Source organism: Dendronephthya gigantea, unplaced genomic scaffold (genome assembly GCF_004324835.1).
Source record: "Dendronephthya gigantea isolate DGI-Jeju-01 unplaced genomic scaffold, DenGig_1.0 000074F, whole genome shotgun sequence".
NCBI lineage: Eukaryota > Metazoa > Cnidaria > Anthozoa > Malacalcyonacea > Nephtheidae > Dendronephthya > Dendronephthya gigantea.
In genome coordinates, this window is record NW_021163084.1 from 444,564 (window position 1) to 462,257 (window position 17,694).

General features: G+C 36.3%; 3 protein-coding genes across 3 annotated transcripts; 1 reads left to right on the plus strand and 2 right to left on the minus strand.

Moving 5' to 3' along the window:
• Nucleotides 1-417: 417 nt before the first annotated feature.
• LOC114531706 (protein phosphatase 1 regulatory subunit 32-like) lies at nucleotides 418-9,266 on the minus strand. The gene is made up of 13 exons (XM_028553319.1): nucleotides 9,159-9,266; nucleotides 8,480-8,729; nucleotides 8,170-8,323; nucleotides 7,996-8,094; nucleotides 6,684-6,744; nucleotides 6,032-6,144; nucleotides 5,725-5,796; nucleotides 5,397-5,501; nucleotides 5,125-5,228; nucleotides 4,647-4,731; nucleotides 4,115-4,209; nucleotides 3,637-3,801; nucleotides 418-3,557 (listed from the first exon to the last, which is right to left on the minus strand). Exons 2-13 carry the CDS (start codon nucleotides 8,707-8,709, stop codon nucleotides 3,488-3,490), a joined length of 1,353 nt encoding a protein of 450 aa, XP_028409120.1. The 5' UTR covers nucleotides 8,710-8,729; nucleotides 9,159-9,266; the 3' UTR covers nucleotides 418-3,487.
• A 184-nt stretch (nucleotides 9,267-9,450) lies between these two features.
• LOC114531707 (receptor of activated protein C kinase 1-like) lies at nucleotides 9,451-12,230 on the plus strand. The gene is made up of 6 exons (XM_028553320.1): nucleotides 9,451-9,648; nucleotides 10,211-10,382; nucleotides 10,773-10,920; nucleotides 10,998-11,204; nucleotides 11,536-11,676; nucleotides 11,987-12,230. The coding sequence occupies exons 1-6, from the start codon at nucleotides 9,540-9,542 to the stop codon at nucleotides 12,155-12,157; spliced, it is 948 nt and encodes a 315-aa protein (XP_028409121.1). The 5' UTR covers nucleotides 9,451-9,539; the 3' UTR covers nucleotides 12,158-12,230.
• A 464-nt stretch (nucleotides 12,231-12,694) lies between these two features.
• On the minus strand, nucleotides 12,695-17,661 carry LOC114531743 (gastric triacylglycerol lipase-like). Its single transcript, XM_028553362.1, has 7 exons — nucleotides 17,422-17,661; nucleotides 15,571-15,890; nucleotides 14,822-15,068; nucleotides 14,491-14,646; nucleotides 14,331-14,402; nucleotides 14,181-14,249; nucleotides 12,695-13,493 (listed from the first exon to the last, which is right to left on the minus strand). The coding sequence occupies exons 1-7, from the start codon at nucleotides 17,560-17,562 to the stop codon at nucleotides 13,227-13,229; spliced, it is 1,272 nt and encodes a 423-aa protein (XP_028409163.1). The 5' UTR covers nucleotides 17,563-17,661; the 3' UTR covers nucleotides 12,695-13,226.
• Between the last annotated feature and the right edge of the window lie 33 nt (nucleotides 17,662-17,694).

Sequence of the window (17,694 nt, forward strand, 5' to 3'; positions counted from 1 at the left end):
GACTTTTGTCAATTAAGGGTGCATGCCTGTCAAGAGTTTTCAGAAAAAAAAATTTCCAAATATGCCAACTATCGTTTGGATTCATGCACTGAGTGATTACGTTCCAAGGTATTCTAGATAGTTCGTCAAGAAAATCGCTTTCATTAAATCGTTTGAAGTTTCGAACTTTCGAGTGGGTTTGCTTATATTTTCGAACAGTGATTTTTTTAACCGCATAAATTAAACTGTGATCTGACATTCCTAAGTCAATTCCAATGTGAATAAAATCTGCTTAAAGTTCTAATATATATACCAAGGAGCTATGTGACAGCGTCTTAAACAACGTCACATCGAATGTGGTATACATCCGTCTGAAATAGAGAATCCCATGTAGGTTTGTCACAAATTGCAGTTTTTTCTGCAAGTAGGAACATGCATGAATTTTCCGAAAATGTAAAAAAGGCTAAAAGCCAAGATGCATGGCCTAGCTCACTCACATAGTTTTATAGTATAGCTGTTACTTGGCTGCCTAAGGTGTTCTGCGCAGTGCATGTATAGTTTCCTTCATGAGAAAAGTCAAATGAACCTATAATCAATTCAGCACGTTGTTCTTTCGTGACATAATGTCTCTGGCCAGGTTCTGTCCACGTGACGCTCGGGACAGGATCCCCCATTGCAGCACAATCAACTATGACCCTTTCGTGCCGGAATACACCACGTGACGATGGAAGATCTTTATTCGGAATGTCGGTCGAACTAAAATTGAAAAGGTCTGAGTTCTTGGTGTTATAGATAAAACATTGTTGTTTCTTAGTTGACTTTTCATAGTTGGCTTTTTTATCCCCTGTTTTGTGTTGTTCGATAGTTGGTTTCGATGCTTTACTAATTATTTAAATTTTCTTTACTTTGACCATATCAGTCCATAGAATGCATGTGTTTGTTTGCCCGACACCGAGTAAGCCTAATTACTTCTAAAGTCGACCCTAGACAAGACGGCGTATAAAGACGCCGGTTCATCAACGCATTACAAGAGTTCAGATATTTGAATTAAAGTAGACAAGTTTCTAAAATCCAGAACGTTTACAACGTTACCGAAGTTTGAAAGACGCAACAAGGCATAAAAGCACAGTAAAATAAATTAAAACTATGCTTATATATGGTTTCCTCTATATATAGCTTGATATTTCTTACACATGCTAAATGTTTGCACTAAATGGAAAATTTGAACAAGTTTTAAAAAATTCTGTCGAGCTGACAAAGAATTTATCAGGAAAAATCACTTTTTATTTTTAAAAAAATATCTTATGAATAAAAAATGAGCTTGTTTTTGCGTTCACTGGCGTAGTAGGTAAAATGTCGGTCATATTGAATCACCATTGTTACCATAACAACGGTAATGACGTCATATTTGTGGAGAATTTCTTTATCATAATTATACCTGGAATATTTCAGGAATCTCCGGTCATGTTGTGGAGAGAGAGACGCAACTTCGAACGAATATTTATCTTAAAATCCTAAATATTTGGTCACGATTACCGCATTCTATTCCATAAATACCTGAAACATACCTGAACAAAGGGAAGTTAATTAAAAAAGAAGTTAAACTGCCAACAAGGCAATATTGGGATTGCCATGGGGATTACTCGTGCAGAAGAATTACACCTAATTCCGTTGAGATGTTAATAAATAGCATTAAATTACTGATGTCTATATTGACTATAAGCTTAAATAACGAAACAAATTTTTGCTGCTTGCCAAGTATAAGTATAATATTTTTAATTGCATGTTAATCAACTGACTACAGCCATTGTAGCTTAGGACACTGGAGTTAGCAGGAACTGCGCAGTATGAAAGTAATGAAACGCTTCTACCTTACGATAATTATCACGGTTAACAGTCGATTAATTGACTAACATGTTCTAATCCTTAGACGTGCATATATATTTCCAACACTAGTAATTTGCTATAGTTTTTAGGCAGCACAAAATGAATGAGAGTGTAAATGGGTGTAATTGCAGAATAAGTTTCGGCGCATGTTGTGGTGTCACGGGACCATCCGCAACCAGCAAACCATTTACCGTGTAACTCCTAAGTTTAGCCTTTAATTTCTGGTTTTCCTTTTGTAAGCTTAGCATACGAAATTCATAGAACATCTTCTCGTTACGATAACTCTCCATTTGCATTTTATTTTCTTGTTGAGCTTGGTGATTTTTTTTTCTGTGATACTCCTCTTGTTTCTCAAGTTGAGTCTTTAATTTTAAATTCTCCGCCTGCAAACGTATGCACCTTCTCTTTAGTTCGTTGAATATCGTGGTTCCATCACGAGAAATCTTTACTTTTTCTTCACTCTTTTTCTGAGACTGGTCCATTTTATTTCTGGAAGCTTAGTTTCCTTCCTTGTCTTCGATTTTAGCCTCTGGCTTCAAGTTAATTTATTGATGCTTCGCTCAATTTGCTTATCAAATGAAAACTAGCTATTCAAATGTCTTACCAAAATTAATGTATGATGTTTGCAGTAAGCCGCTAATCTGCATGCATGTCAGTTATTGACATACCGTCCGTGACCTATCTCTCTAATGCTTGGTTTCCATAAAGTCTTATATGTCGTTAAGTATTGTCAGAAAATACATCGTCTATATAACTACCAAGTGGCCTGGCTATAGGAATGAAAAGTTCTTGCAACACTCTAAAATGCTAGTTTTTATTTTTTTTTCTATATATATAGTGAAGTCCGGTTTTTGACCGGCTGGAATGGCTTTCATAGGTTATAGGCTTATAAAATCAACGTGCTGTCAGTCAGTTAAGTATCGTTTATTAATCCGTTGGCCAAGACAGATTAAGTGTGTAAACATTGCGGGCCAAGACACAGTAGGATGTTAATCATAACTTGGGATGTGAACTGACTAGCAGAAGTCTGGAGAGAGGAAGCCTGCATGGATCACGAGGCAAGCCGCAAGGGTAGATGCGAAAGGACATTTATTTATAGCGTAAGAGCAAAAAGGATTCTCGCTCTGCTTTCCTCTGTAACTTCAATTTCATTGCGTTGTCTTTCTTAAGTTCGGTCATAATGATCAAATGAAACTAAGCGTAAGCAAATATTCATTTATATGGCGAAATGTTTGATAAGAGCGCGACTTTGTTTAGTTGTTACATGCCGGGAAAGTCTATTGGCTACCGTTCCTGTCTCTCGGAATGTATGACTAGTTTAAGCTATATAACCGATTCGTATGTCATTTATACCTTTACTAATACTCCCCAGCTGGCTTATATGCATGTATACATCACACTATTACTTAGTCATTATAGCCACAATTATATAGAAACTGATTTTAGCGCAATTTTGAAATAAAATTTCACACAAAAAAATTGAAGATCTTATTACTATCGTTCAGTTGTTTTCTCTATATACTATGTTATGGCATATATACTATGTTCAGTTCTTCACTTTTCTATCGTCAATTGCTCATTTCTTTAACTTGCTGCCATTGATACTTGATCACGTGTGCATTTACTTGGTCACATGACGTTTTGCATCGTGGGTGTGGTCATCAAACAGTGGATCACGTGCTTTGATACTTCTGCAAAATGTAAAAGGATGGACAGTAGAGATATTTTATAATCTAAATAAAGTAATGGCCGTGGTTATGAGATTTTTACCTGGCGACATATGGTTCCAAATCCTGTATTCGTTCTGTCGTATTAAGCTCCGGGCCAAAGTCATTCACCTTGGTTGATTTTGTGAAGCCATCCAATGGCAATGACATGACGTGACCATCGGTCCGACCAAACCGAGCATCGCCTGTTGGATTCCTGTCTTGGAACCTAGTGAGAATAATGCATCTCCGTACAGTGCTAACTTTGTATGATCAAACTACCCTGTGATAAATAAGATCACACTGCGCCATGCATATATAGCACAGAGTCAAGCATATATCTTAAGTTCTTGTGATTTGACCATGGTTAACCAGGTCATCAGGCATGATGGTTCTGTCCAGTGTTCAGGTCGTTTCACGGTAGTATTCACCATATGTACCACCTCTACATTACTCAACATCGCGACTTAAGGAGTGAAGGAGTGACCCATACACACGAGCTGCATATTTTTTACTTTAATAAGATATAAAAAATAACTTACTGGACATCATAATGTGTCTTGAAGCGACTCAGCGTCGCTGGAGTTTCAAAATGTTCAAAATATTGGCAGTTATTTTCTGTGAAGCCTGTTAGCTCCTAAATCGGAAAGCCAAGAAAAGTCAGAAAATCAACTGACTTTTGCATAATAGACGAACTTTTGATTTAAGGGACAAAAAAGGAAATTTCTGAAAACAGCATACCAGTAAAATTAATGAAAATTAGTAAAATTGCCATGCTTGGCTGCAAAATATTGTAAACTGATAGGGAAAATATAGCTGGTTGAAGTTGGCAAATTTTGTATATATACATTTGTATTACGGGGGCACGTTTGTAACTAGACTACACACTTTCGCCTGTAATATACAAAAGTTTAAAAAACCCGCCTACTTTGCATGGCTATACTTTTCGTACTACTCGACCAATTTTAGCATGCTCTTTTAGTGGTAATTTGTTTCCTTCTTGTTGCCTAGATCATAAGTTAATCTATTATGCAAGTGGTCAATTCAATCTTGTCTTCCGACAGTATATTTCACCTTGTTTCCAATTGTACTGTTGCCAAGACGTTGTGCCAAGCTTGGGTGGTTCTGCTGCAGGCCTGTGAAGGTTTTACTTGTGATACTAAATGGGATTAAGAAACTTATCTTGATTTAACGAAAACAATGGCAGCGAACATTATCACAACAAAGAAGATATTATACTTTTTTATCTTTGAAATTACGGTTGCCGTTATGAGAATCAGTTATGAGAATAGTATAGTAACTAATTAAAATATAAATTATATTGTTAACGACATCTCAGAACTGCTTTCCTTGCGCCTGTCCTAAAAATTAACCTGACTTTATTCGCTTTTTTAACATATTCCGACTGATAGCAATGCAACGCAAAAATTGAGTTTAGTTCGAATTTCCTTCTGTTTATTTAGAAATTGCATATATCGTCATCAGTTCAGGTTTTCTTTTGTTTCTCAGTCCAGGTTTGCTCAAATTATCCTCACGAGATCTGTGTACAAACCTGGATTTGTTATTTGGATTTGTCAAATTCAAGTATTCAGTTGGATGCCCCTTTCGTATGCGATCCTGCACCAAAGGTGGGACATCATTCAATTCCGTAAAAATCTTTAAAAAGATATAGGAATGTGTGAGAAATGGTACTTGCAAGATCAACTTTATTCATTATAAACTATCTCAAATGGCGATAATCTTACGAAGTTACTGTATAGCAGAGAGAGAGAAAGAGAATGCTGTCAATTTTGTTAGCTTCATTATATAAGATTGGGCACAGACCTTTTCTTTATTCGGTATATAAAAAGCAGGCTTGCCCATAGCTTCTCTCGTAAATCCAGTGGCGCGTTCAGCATTGCGAGGCAATACTGGCAATCTTTCTTTACCCTGAAATGCGCATGTAAACATATATGTAAAATTTTACACCATGTCAAATTTACTTCTCCAATCGTTATATCAAGACTAACACCAACATCATATAACCACAACGGCCATTATCACCATGCACTTATCGTCATTATCATGCACGATCATTATCATGCGAACTGGCTACCACGAACAGTGTGTCATTCTGTCAGTGTCAAGATATGGTGAAAAATAATCCACTTACATCACAGAACACAGAAGGTAAAAATGACGTCTTCATAACACTCATTCCCGTTGGTCGTGACAACGAAACGAGCTACAAAAAAAGATTAAAACTATAAATAAGGGAAAAGAATATATGTCATAAATAAGGAAAATGCTTAAAACCTATCCTTTTTAACTTATAATCAATATCTAAGCTCAATTTTATTGAAAAAAAAAGCAAAAGAATATGTGTCTTTCTAGACAGCATTGGCATTGCGGTCTTTTTTTAGGCATGCATATACAATTTCGGATCTATAATTTCTTAGTAAAGTTATTACGGTGCATACTTGATATGTGGTGTCATGAGCATCTTTTGGACGATGTGTGATTGGTTCGTCGTTGTACGCATGCGTAAATCCAGAACCTTCTTTTCTTCCAAGTGTCTTTCCTGATGTGTTTACTAAAACAGAAACGTGCTTCAACCATTAGTATTCAATTTCCGATATAAACATTGTGGTAAACAATATTGTTTTCAGTAGATATTGACATACAGTAGCAGCCTTCATTCAAAGGTTAACTTGAAAAAGCAAAACCATCCGTTCAAATTCCTCCCAAATCAGAGGACGTTGAACACAGTATCAAAATTTTTATTTGAAAGTTCAGGGCCTCTTGAATGTGCATCATGTAATCAAATACCCGGTCTGTCGAATTGCCAATATTTCAATGTCAGGCCTGTTTCAAAGTTCAAACGTCGCCATGTGCTGAACCAAATGTTGATGAGCTAAAGTCTTTGCTAATTAACCTTATAATATGCATTTGATTCAGCACATAAAAAGTTCGACGCCTAAACCTTATATTATCGAGCGTAGAGCGTTAGCACGCTCGTACCACAAGAAACACAGTAACCTTGAATTAACTGGAACACGTCAGCCCTGGCCCGCGAGGTTTAAAACTGTATGAAAAAGAACTCAAGGAAATGAAATGTACTCATACACTTACTGTGCATATTAGGCATTGCATGGTATCTTGAGTGAGTCTCTGTTGACATATATCTTGGACCCTGAGTGCCAAAAGAAACGATTACTCAATATAGGTGAAAATTTTACTTTTCATTGAAATGCAGCAAAATGTTATCAACTATTTAACTCGCTGATATAAATTATCAAAGTGAATCTGAAAATCAATGAATCGTGATATTGAATTTACGCATTGCCATTGGTCTGACCACAGTGAAATATTGTTTGAGCAAGAACGAAGAAAGTGTTTGTTAAACAAACATATAGACTGCAACTGAGATTATTATGCCCCTCCAGATGGCGGACTGCATCATTAATTCAATAACATCTACAGTATTGTAATTTATTAATTGACCGGTACAAATCGAAAAAAGGTTTCAAGCAAGATGCCTGTGATGTCCAAAGGGCTTTCAGAGGGAGGGGGAAAGGGAAATTTGCTCCAGGCCCCAGGTTTAAGAATGCCGTCGTCTGATTTTCGTCCAGCTCAGTGGTCCAGCTCTCAAATTTCTCAACCTCGTTCCCAAAAAACCCTGGGAACGAGGTTGCAAATTTCTCTGGAAGGACTTCAAGGGAGTAGCGTGGTAGTTTGTTCATTTCATTTGTAATCAAATGGAGTTCAGCAACTACCTGATGTACAAGCTGAAATTCGTTGATACGTCGATACGTTTTTTCTTGTATATCGCGAACTCTTTTTGATCAAAAAGACCATCAATGAACATCAACATTTTATCAATTCTCATGGATTGGACACCAAAATACATGCGGGTTCAATTAAGTGACAACTTAGGACCAAGGAGGAGTGTTGGGGATTTGGGCGCCAATGAATCGTGAAATAAAAGACTAAAAAAAGTTTGATTGACCGATCTATATACGTATCACATTGACCACACAGCGCGTCACTTTGCTGTTGTATTTAAAAGGTTTTTCCCACCTGTTTCAGCTAGTTTTATAGCTCTTTGGAAAACGAGAGAAAGCATAAACCTCAATTTTGGCAATGAAATGGCTACATTGCTTGGTTAAGTTGGAAAAGCGCCTAAAAGTTGGGTCCATACAAATCTGGAATTAGATTAGCTGAGTTGTCACAAAAATATCAAGTATGATTTTTCCCAATTCAGAAACACTGCTAATTAATATAATCATCCTTATGCAGTGTTCAACAATTTGTTCATAATGTTGTGTTGTCAGATTTTGCCACAAATTTAATAAGATATGCATTATGTTAGAATGCATAGTTTTCTGTCACATAAACTGAATAAAATTAGTTCATTAAATGAATGAACACCATTATTGCTTACATGTCCAAGGTTTTCTAGAGATATTGGATCTTTTGGCTGAATTTTTTGTAGATATGGAACTTGTTTAGGGTATGATTTATTCACAAACACACTTGAAACCTGAAAAATAATTAATAATCACTATTATTATTGCTATCGATCATCATTACCACAACCACCATGGTACAAGTATACCTCATGTGATCTTGGAATGGTCACCGGTACTTCTTTTATAAATCCAGATGAGCGCATCACCATCTCTCTTGCAAATGGATCTCTACCATTTGAGCCACAAACAGGCAGGAAATGTTTTGTTGTTACTGATGCATAGTTGTCAGCAACTAGTCGCCTGTTAAACATATTATAAAAAAAATTATTATTAAAATATTATATATAAAATGTAAGGTCATAAGCTAGTCTCTAGAATAGTTCTCAGTCGGATGCTAATTATTAATTAACATTCCAAAGTCAATTATGACAAAATTCTAGCACTAAAATTTCTCACCCCATTGCTGGATTGTCAAGCTCATCCAGGCGTCTGCTGTAGTATACCCCGGGACGGAAATTTGACTTGTACCCAGTCCCTTGATGTTTCCCAACACGTGGGATGTACCCTTCGTGGGCATAATTGGTGGAATATTCTGTGATGTAAAATTTATGCAGGTCTGAATCTGGCCCTTTGCTTTGTAAGATGTGTGCATTGGCAGGGCCAAACGAAAGACATTTAGCTGACATCTTGTTAGAATGGGTGATACCTGGAAAAAACCAAACAATTTAAAAATGAATGTTCAATTTAGGAAAAAATACGTTGACACCATATAGACTAACACATGAATCAATTGATTTATACACCCCCACTACATCCACATAATGTTGGCGCAGCTAATATGTCATATGATTTCTAATTTTCTAGAGTGCGATGTCTAGAATTTGTAGCTATACGATTACTCTATACGATCTGCTTGAAACAGAATAGCAATATTATATATTTGTTAAAAGGATGTATTTAAAAAACAGACTCAAATATACCAGTAACTTTATTCATAAAACCCATCATAATTTGTCTACAGGCCAACTACAGGCCTGATATAAACCCAAGACTTGAATCTGTAGAAAGACCGACGCAGTTACAGCTTGCGCGAAATTAACACATCGCCGCTAATTGTGTCAGAATGCATACATACCTTCAAAATAAGCGTATCAATATGATAAATACGTTCCTCTACATAAATGAAACGTTTTTTCGAAGGAATTTATTGTCTAATTGAGACTTTTGGTTTGATTAGAACATCATCACGACGCGTTGTTATGACAACGTAATTAAGTGATAAGCTGCCTGAGTAGAATCAGGCCAGAAATCGTAGGGTCGAAGAAAAATTCGGGTTTTAGCCCGCAGCTTAATTAATTAAAGGAAAAATTCAGGCATGCGAAATTTCAGGGCAGAAATCCAAAATATTCGGGCTGTTCAACCCGCAACCTTCTCTTGGGCTTTCTCTACATTTTGTGGCAAAAGGAACAAGGTAGATTTCAAATCCGTTTGAATCGAGCCACAAAAGCAAGCCAAAATGGGCGAACAAATGACTCTTCGTGGTACGTTAAAAGGGCACAATGGATGGGTAACTCAAATAGCCACGACACCTCAACGTCCCGACATGATTTTGTCCAGTTCCAGAGGTAAGAAAAATTGGTTATTTTTGTTTATAAAGTTATATTATATACCTATATATTTTGGTGTGTGCTATGTCTTTACATTTGTACAAATAATTCAGACATGGTTTTATCCGTTGTTTGTTCGTCAAAAACTTGCACGAAGTCGTTAAACATATATTTTATTAAATACTATACAGTGATCTAGTCCATACATTTATATATGTACATTATATTTCTCAGCAAAGTTTAATAGTAGGAAATAACCCATAAGAATTTCTATTAGGGAATATTTGTTTCTTCCTTTTATCCTATAATGATCTTCACCTTCCAAGTCAATTGTCTGAGTCAAATTAATAGAAGCAATAGCAACTGAGGATAATCTGAGCTGTGTTACCAGTGTTGTAGTCTAACATAGACTGCATGAAATATTTGAAGAGAACTTTGATGTTTTGAGCAAATGCCTCAGAGCTAGCAGGCCTTTGCTCCAATTTTCAAGTTCTCTCTACTTTGTAAAAGATGCCAGTACGGCAATGTCTACACTAATACACCCCACTATTAACCAAAAATTAACTACGAAATCTTATAGACAAAAGTATCATAATTTGGCGTTTAACGAAAGAGGACACAAATTATGGTCATGCTGAGCATTCGCTTAGGGGACATAATCACTTTGTGTCAGATGTGGTTATATCATCTGATGGTCAGTTTGCTTTATCTGGATCATGGGACAAGACCCTTCGACTTTGGGACTTGAATGCGTAAGTAGTGCGTCTATAATAACAGTTTGATTCTTGAATTGGGAAATTTGTTATAATCACAAGTAAATGATTTCCCTCTGTATTGAAACATGTGTAATGAATAGGAAAGCACTACAATCAAAGTAGGATATGGTACACTTTTATTGAAAAGCTATTTAAAATATTGCAATCGGTCTTTGGGATACCTGGCCTCTGATGTCTTCCCAACAGTATTTCCAATCTAACATTGAACATTTTAACATTTCTTAATAAATTTCAGACAGTAATAAAATCTGTCTTTTCATTTGTGTTATTCTGACAGTTTCTATAAATTTCATAGTTAACTGGACAGATTTATTTGATGCATGGGAAATTATGAATTGAAAAATACTCTACTTTTGCAATGTATAGGTGTAAAACAACCAGAAGATTTATTGGTCACAACAATGATGTCTTGAGTGTGGCTTTCTCTGCAGACAACAGGCAGATTGTCTCTGGATCCCGAGACAAAAGCATTAAGCTGTGGAACACACTAGGTGTCTGCAAATACACTATTCAGGTACTTTTTAGTGGTAGTGTTCCACATCAAATACATGATAAAGCAATGTATGATATGTTTGACAATCTTTCTTATAGGATGAAGGACATTCAGAATGGGTTAGCTGTGTCCGATTCTCACCAAACACCCAAAATCCAATTATTGTTTCATGTGGTTGGGACAAATTGGTCAAAGTGTGGAATCTGACCAACTGTCGTCTTAAAACTAACCATATTGGCCATAACGGTTACCTGAACTGTGTAACAGTCTCCCCTGACGGTTCTTTGTGTGCTTCAGGTGGAAAGGTGAGAGCCTGTTCATTTAGCTGAATGTTTTATGTATGTAGGTCATCTCAAAATGGAAATTCTACAGGGTGTTTACTGAATTATGGATATTAAGATTTTCTATATATCAAATCGTCTATTTTAGATATCAAAAATTGTTGCAAAAACAATTGTTGCTGTTGAAATACAAAAATCTTACAAATTTCATATTATCTATTTTTGCTACATCTTAGTTGAAAAAAATATTGCTGAAATATTTCAGGACCTTTGCAACTATACAATATCTTAGTGTGCACAGTTGCTCACAATGTGTGGTAGGTAATTAAAAAAATCAATCATTCTGTTATATTAGGATGGCAGTGCAATGTTATGGGATTTGAATGAAGGCAAGCATCTGTACACATTGGAAGGTGGCAATATCATAAATGCAATGTGCTTCAGTCCTAATCGTTACTGGCTCTGTGCTGCTACTGGTCCAACTATTAAGATATGGGTAGGTACTCGGATAACAAGTTTTTTAAACCAAAGGGTTGGTGGGGGGCATGGAAGCAACAACTTCAGTCTGCAAGTAGTAATGCAGTATTCCAAGAACATTTCTCGATAATTTAACCAAAGGGCCTAGTAACCATACTAGTTCTTCTGACAAAAGGTGCTTTGGCAGTAACATTGACAGAATTTTTTTACATTTTCTTACAATTATTAACAAAAACATAGTTGGATCATTTTTGTCTTTTTGGGTATTCCAATTCCCAAATTTTAAATGGAATATTAATATTTATTAAAATGAATTATAAATCACGTAGGATCTTGAAGGAAAATCAGTTGTTGACGAGCTAACCCAAGATGTTGTTGGAGCCAGTGGTAAAATACTCGCCCCAGATTGCGTATCCCTCGCCTGGTCTGCCGATGGTCAAACGCTATTCGCAGGATACACAGACAATGTAATACGAGTGTGGCAGGTCACCCGCGCATAGGACATTTCAGGAGTGTGTAAATGTGCATGAATTTTGACGTTATTGGAGTTAATAAAGAAAATGGGAACGAGAATGAGTTGTACTTGTTTAGGTTTGATTGAATGCTTTCTTTTTGTAAATCAATTATAAATTTTGGCACTTCACTCGATGCAGGTAAATTTGAGATGAGATGAGAGCATTGCACCGGCATCGCAAAAGCGTAGGTTCGATTCCTGCCGGAGGACCGATAGTTGACTCATTTTTCCATCAACTGTTCCTGGCTTGAATTTGAAGTGTGTATAATTCCACTCGAAATTAAGACCCTTGAAACCTCTAGAGCTTTCTTTTTGTAGTCTATCCCAGGCTACCGCACTATCTGTTTTTATTCAGTGGTGGTTTTTTTCGGCAATTGAGGTAATGATAATTGCGGTTCCCAAACAATCTTTTACGATTTTAAACAACGATTTTTAAAACAATCTAAAACAACGACTCCAACACTCGCTGGAACCTGGCAACCCGGTCCAGAATGAATACTAACTTTCTTTTGATTGAGGCTTGTCTTTATTTAACATTGAATTGGTCTATGAAAAGCGATATTCCAGGCATTCTCTGTCATCTTAAGGTCGCTTTCATCCTCGCATCACTTCATGCCTACAATCATTGACATAATTGGAACGATGTCTTACAAGATGTCTTCACGAAACATTGTACGCAGATCAAACTCACATTGCTTATACACTGAATTAATTCGCTCGGATTTAACTCGTATCCTGATTCCTGTTCATGCAATTTTTCAGCTTTTCTATACACAATCCTGTCATTTATTTCATTGTATTACATAATTCCATATTGCACAGAAAATTTACCTGACCTGACCTTATTTTTACCACATTGCGGGAAAATTCGCCCGAGTCTCAGTTTATAGTCCGAACATAGCTGTCTTAACCAATAGACAATAGATCCCGTACATAAAATTCCATGAAATCATAAAACAGATATCTGACATAAATGGTTTGATACGAAATTGATATTGTTTTGATTATGTGCCCTAATATCCTGCCAAAATCGTCGGTTTTATAATCTATGATTTTCAGATTATAGTTATATTACGGCCATTTTCTAAGCTCGAATACTTCTTTGCCAATTCGACAACGTATGGGTATAATACGACATTCGCGTTCAAACCCATAACGAAGTCAACATGGTTGAATTCCTCCAGGTACTTATTGTAGACCAGAGATTTCAGTCTTGGAAGTAGTAGTTTGACGTCGGCTGGATCCGAGAGAGTGTCGTGACTTCCCGAGAAGACCGCAATAGGCACGGTGATTTTGCTTACATTGTATTGTGGCGGTTTTGCCTAAATGGAAATGTTGGGTTAGAAACTCAGGGTTGAAAATGAACAACGTTTCCTTATGACTTCATATATACTATGTATAGGGAACTGTTTTTTGTAAGGAAATGACAATTAACATTCGTCAAAGGTTAGCAATAAATTTCCCATAAAGGTACGCTCGTTTATAAGAATGACTTTAAATAAGAACATTAAAGTTGAATTTTCCTGGGTATAAAGTTATGCTGTACATGCAATACGGTATGAACCGGGCCAAAATTCATAATAACAAGCTATCAGTGAACATTTATGCATGGGCAATTTAGTCTTTATAGTGCAAACATAAACACCGCAGAAATTGGTGTTTATAAAGTTTTAACCCCAAAATCTAATCACTGGTTCACAATGTGCATTTCTGTATCGCTATCAAAGAGAAAGCTATTGAATAAGTTCGTCATAAATAGCTTATCGTACACATCCGACAACTGTGAAATTTTGAGGCGCGCTTAAAGTATTCACACGGTTATTAATTCAGATGTTTTGTTTTTACTGTGTCCAAGCTTCAAATCTTCTGTGCAACCGCAAGTCATATTTTTTTGTGGATTTATAAATCTTTTTGCTCACCAAATTTGAAGTCTAAGTATTAAGAATTGCGACTAAGTCTAAACCTTGCAATTTTCGCGATGTAGCACTGGACATATCAAGGGAACTGACCTGACCGTAATGAAAATAGTTTTCAATTATACCATAGTCAAACATTTGACATTTTCCTGACAGAAGCAACTTTAACATAAAAAAGAAAAAACATTAGGTTTTCAATCTTTCCCGTATACTGAAAAAGATATTTGGTAAAAACATAACAACCTGAGCAAAATGAACCATGTTTCTTAGAGAGGTTCCTGATGGGAAATTGTTAAGAAATACTGGAATACGACTCTGAAATGAACAAAAACAATTACTCACATGCACCAAATATATATGTTTACACTATTTGTGTACCATGGCTATATATGGCTTTACTTACGTAATTCACATTTGTCGGATCATCACCGACGACAAATTTTGCGACTTGATAACACAATTTCTCCTCTGTGAGACCGTTACAAAATCCTTTTTCAACAAACTGGGTTCGCCATATGTCTCCCGGGAAAAATGGGGCATCAATTAGTGGTGCTACTGCCTGAAAACGTAAAATATAAAACCTATATACATTTCAAAATTCAAACACTCAGTTTAAATTGCAAAACATTTTCCTATATATATATATATATATATATATATATATATATATATATATATATATATATATATATATATAATATTATATATATATATATATATATATAAATACCTACATCAATAACTGTGACGACTTCAGCCAGTGTTCTGAGAAAGGGAACATTGATATTACCAATAGTGGCAATAGGCGCTAACGCAACGAACAGCTTTATCTTCTTTGCCAATTCAGGGTTCGTGGAAAATGCTGCAAATGCTATCAATGTTCCTTGTGAATGACCAATATAGACGAGTTTGTCCTGCTTTGTCGTGCTACGAATATAATCCACTGTCGCAGGCAAGTCGTATTTTGCAAGATCATCAAAGCTAGTTGAAGATAAAATTATTTACTAGTTCGAATTTTGAATGCCCCCGTATGAAATACAAATAAAAGTGAAATGAGGATGGTGTAATAACGAATCATTCCAAAAAAGTGTACGGAAATTTGATCTACTTTTGATCTTCATTCCCAGTAAAAAGTATACAATCCGTCCCCCTTGATATATACAAGAACACTATTGGTAAAACCTTCGACCATCAGGCATGCCCGCGGCTTTACCAAGAAAGGTTGAAGGGGGTTAAAACACCTCCTATATAAACACTCTCATGTGTCAGCAAGTATCTACCTAATCTACCTAATATGAACGAGTTTTGCGATTGGCTTTTTGTAACAATAGTGAATAGTGTTTATGATTCGTTTTTACGTACCAACCCCCATATGTTGCAGTTGCAACCAGAAATTTGATTTAGAATCGCACTGCCTACTTCCTCGAAATCCATGCATACCAGCGCTCAAAATATAAGTGATTGATCAACAAAAAATACTTACGACCATTTCCAAAACTTCAGGCATTCAGGGGATAAGTGTGTATTTCGCCTCGCGTATCTGTTCCCTCGCGAATTTCCAAGCCAAACATCGAATCCATTATCTGCCAAGATGTATGCAAGGCTGTCATCAGGAAAGTTGAAAACCCAACAAGCACTGTCGGCAAGCAAACCATGTTGTAAGAAAACAATTGGTTTCGACTCCGTTCTGCTGTTGTTCTCATTCCGCCCATGCGGAATGCGTTGTATATTTAGTATGAAGTTGTCTTCGGTTTCGACAAAATGCTCCTCACACGGATAACCATTTGATTTTATTAACTGGCTCTATGACGAACATATTTAACCTTAGCCATGTACAGTTTGATACCCAACCAGTTGAGATTGCGGTTATAAAGTGAGTTACTAGGTTATAAAAAAACTACAGAGGAAAAATTTAGAGAGGGAGTTAGGTAATGGGGAAAAGTGCTTAAGTCTAAACTGCAAATCCCATTAGAATCAGGGGCGTAACTAGAACGATATTTGGCGTTGGGGAAAAGATCCTCCTCTGCTCCCGTGGCTCTGGTGCCCTGGAGTGACGCGAGGATTAGAGATATCGCTTCGCGTCTGAAATCCGATGATGTGATTGTTTTTTCAAGAAATTCGCCGCGAAGAAGTACAATCGCTTTCTATTTTTTATACGTTCGCGCAAATAATTTCGCCCGATGGAAAATTGAAAACGGGCTATAATTGCTTATTACGTCACATGTCACTATCTTTCCGCTTGCAGAGAACTATATGCCTTTGTTTACAAAAATAGAGGGCATTCAAAAAACCAAAATAAAAAAAAAACGGAAATGGAAAACACGGACATTGAAAATACGGACATGGAAAACACGGACATGGAAAACGCAGACATGGAAAACACGGAAATGTGTTTTTGGTATTAACAATATTTTTAAAAAGCAACATTTACAACATTGCATTGCAGTACTGAAGAAATATATTTAATCAGTGCCAGTATGACAACAAATCATAGCAGGTCAGAATGGCATATATCCGCTATAAAACTCTCATTTATTTGTTTATTTAAAAGAAAGTGGAAGGACACGGTAAAATGTAATAAATACTAAATGTTTTCCATGTTTGTGTTTTCCATGTCCGCGTTTTCCATGTCCGTGTTTTCCATGTCCGTGTTTTCCATGTCCGTGTTTTCCGTGTCCGTGTCCGCGTTTTCCATGACACGTTTATGTCTATAATTTGTATATTATTATAAAAAAAATATTTACATTTTTTACACAGTAATATATTCTAGACGGAGTCTAATCACGGACTGAACTATTAGTGTTAGTCACATAGAACAAAGAATTTTTAACTCTCTGCTTAAGAAAAGTTTTGAGAAAAAAATCATGCGAGAGTTTTCCACGTAACCTCAGTTGTGACCTTGGGTAGGTCATGTGAGAAACACATGCTATATATAAAGTTGTAACTTTGGTTGTATTCAGTTCAATTTATTCATAGAAACTAATCATACACATAGCGAGCGTTCCTGGCTTCCTGCATGCTGAAATTCCGCTGTTCCAGGCTTCCAGCAAGTAGAATTTTTCGGAAAATTTTAGAGGGACTAAAAATTATTAACTAGCTCTAATATCCGGTCTTCGTACAACCAGCCCCAGGACTCAGGAGTTACATACAAAACTGACGACAATTCCAGCAAACCTAATAAATATTGTGTTCTTATATGAACATGCTACCTGACCACATCTATTAATTTATCATCGGGCTCCGAGAACGACGACCAATTCCTCATGCAATAAAAAAGTAGAAAAAATAGATTTTCCACCATCGATCAGCTCAAGGATGTGTCACAAAATCTTACCACATTTCGGTAAACATCCTTATCTTTTGGCACTGGGCCTCGAAACTTGCTCAAGTCGAACGACTTCTCAATCTCAAGGAAAAATCCATTAGAAGTTCGCTGTAACGCACAAAAAATTAAAACGAAATGTATAAAATGCATGTTGGTGTCTGGAATAATCACGTATGATTACTATGATGTTGATATTCCAATTATCCAGTGTTGTGTAATAGTCCGGCCGTATGTTGTTGGTTTGTCTTCACATCGTGAAGCAATTAAGCAAACGGAAGTGCG

Excerpts from the sequence above, each read along its gene's own strand:
- LOC114531743 (XM_028553362.1), bottom strand. The coding sequence starts at position 17,562 with ATGCATTTTATACATTTCGTTTTAATTTTTTGTGCGTTACAGCGAACT. Across the intron at positions 15,891-17,421 it reads AGGATGTTTACCGAAATGTG|AGCCAGTTAATAAAATCAAA; the intron begins GTAAGATTTTGT and ends TGTTCGTCATAG. Across the intron at positions 14,403-14,490 it reads ATCCGACAAATGTGAATTAC|AGTCGTATTCCAGTATTTCT; the intron begins GTAAGTAAAGCC and ends TGTTCATTTCAG.
- LOC114531707 (XM_028553320.1), top strand. The coding sequence starts at position 9,540 with ATGGGCGAACAAATGACTCTTCGTGGTACGTTAAAAGGGCACAATGGA. Across the intron at positions 10,921-10,997 it reads TCTGCAAATACACTATTCAG|GATGAAGGACATTCAGAATG; the intron begins GTACTTTTTAGT and ends TCTTTCTTATAG. Across the intron at positions 11,677-11,986 it reads GTCCAACTATTAAGATATGG|GATCTTGAAGGAAAATCAGT; the intron begins GTAGGTACTCGG and ends TAAATCACGTAG.
- LOC114531706 (XM_028553319.1), bottom strand. The coding sequence starts at position 8,709 with ATGTCAGCTAAATGTCTTTCGTTTGGCCCTGCCAATGCACACATCTTA. Across the intron at positions 8,095-8,169 it reads CCATTCCAAGATCACATGAG|GTTTCAAGTGTGTTTGTGAA; the intron begins GTATACTTGTAC and ends ATTATTTTTCAG. Across the intron at positions 6,745-7,995 it reads CTCTAGAAAACCTTGGACAT|GGTCCAAGATATATGTCAAC; the intron begins GTAAGCAATAAT and ends TTTGGCACTCAG.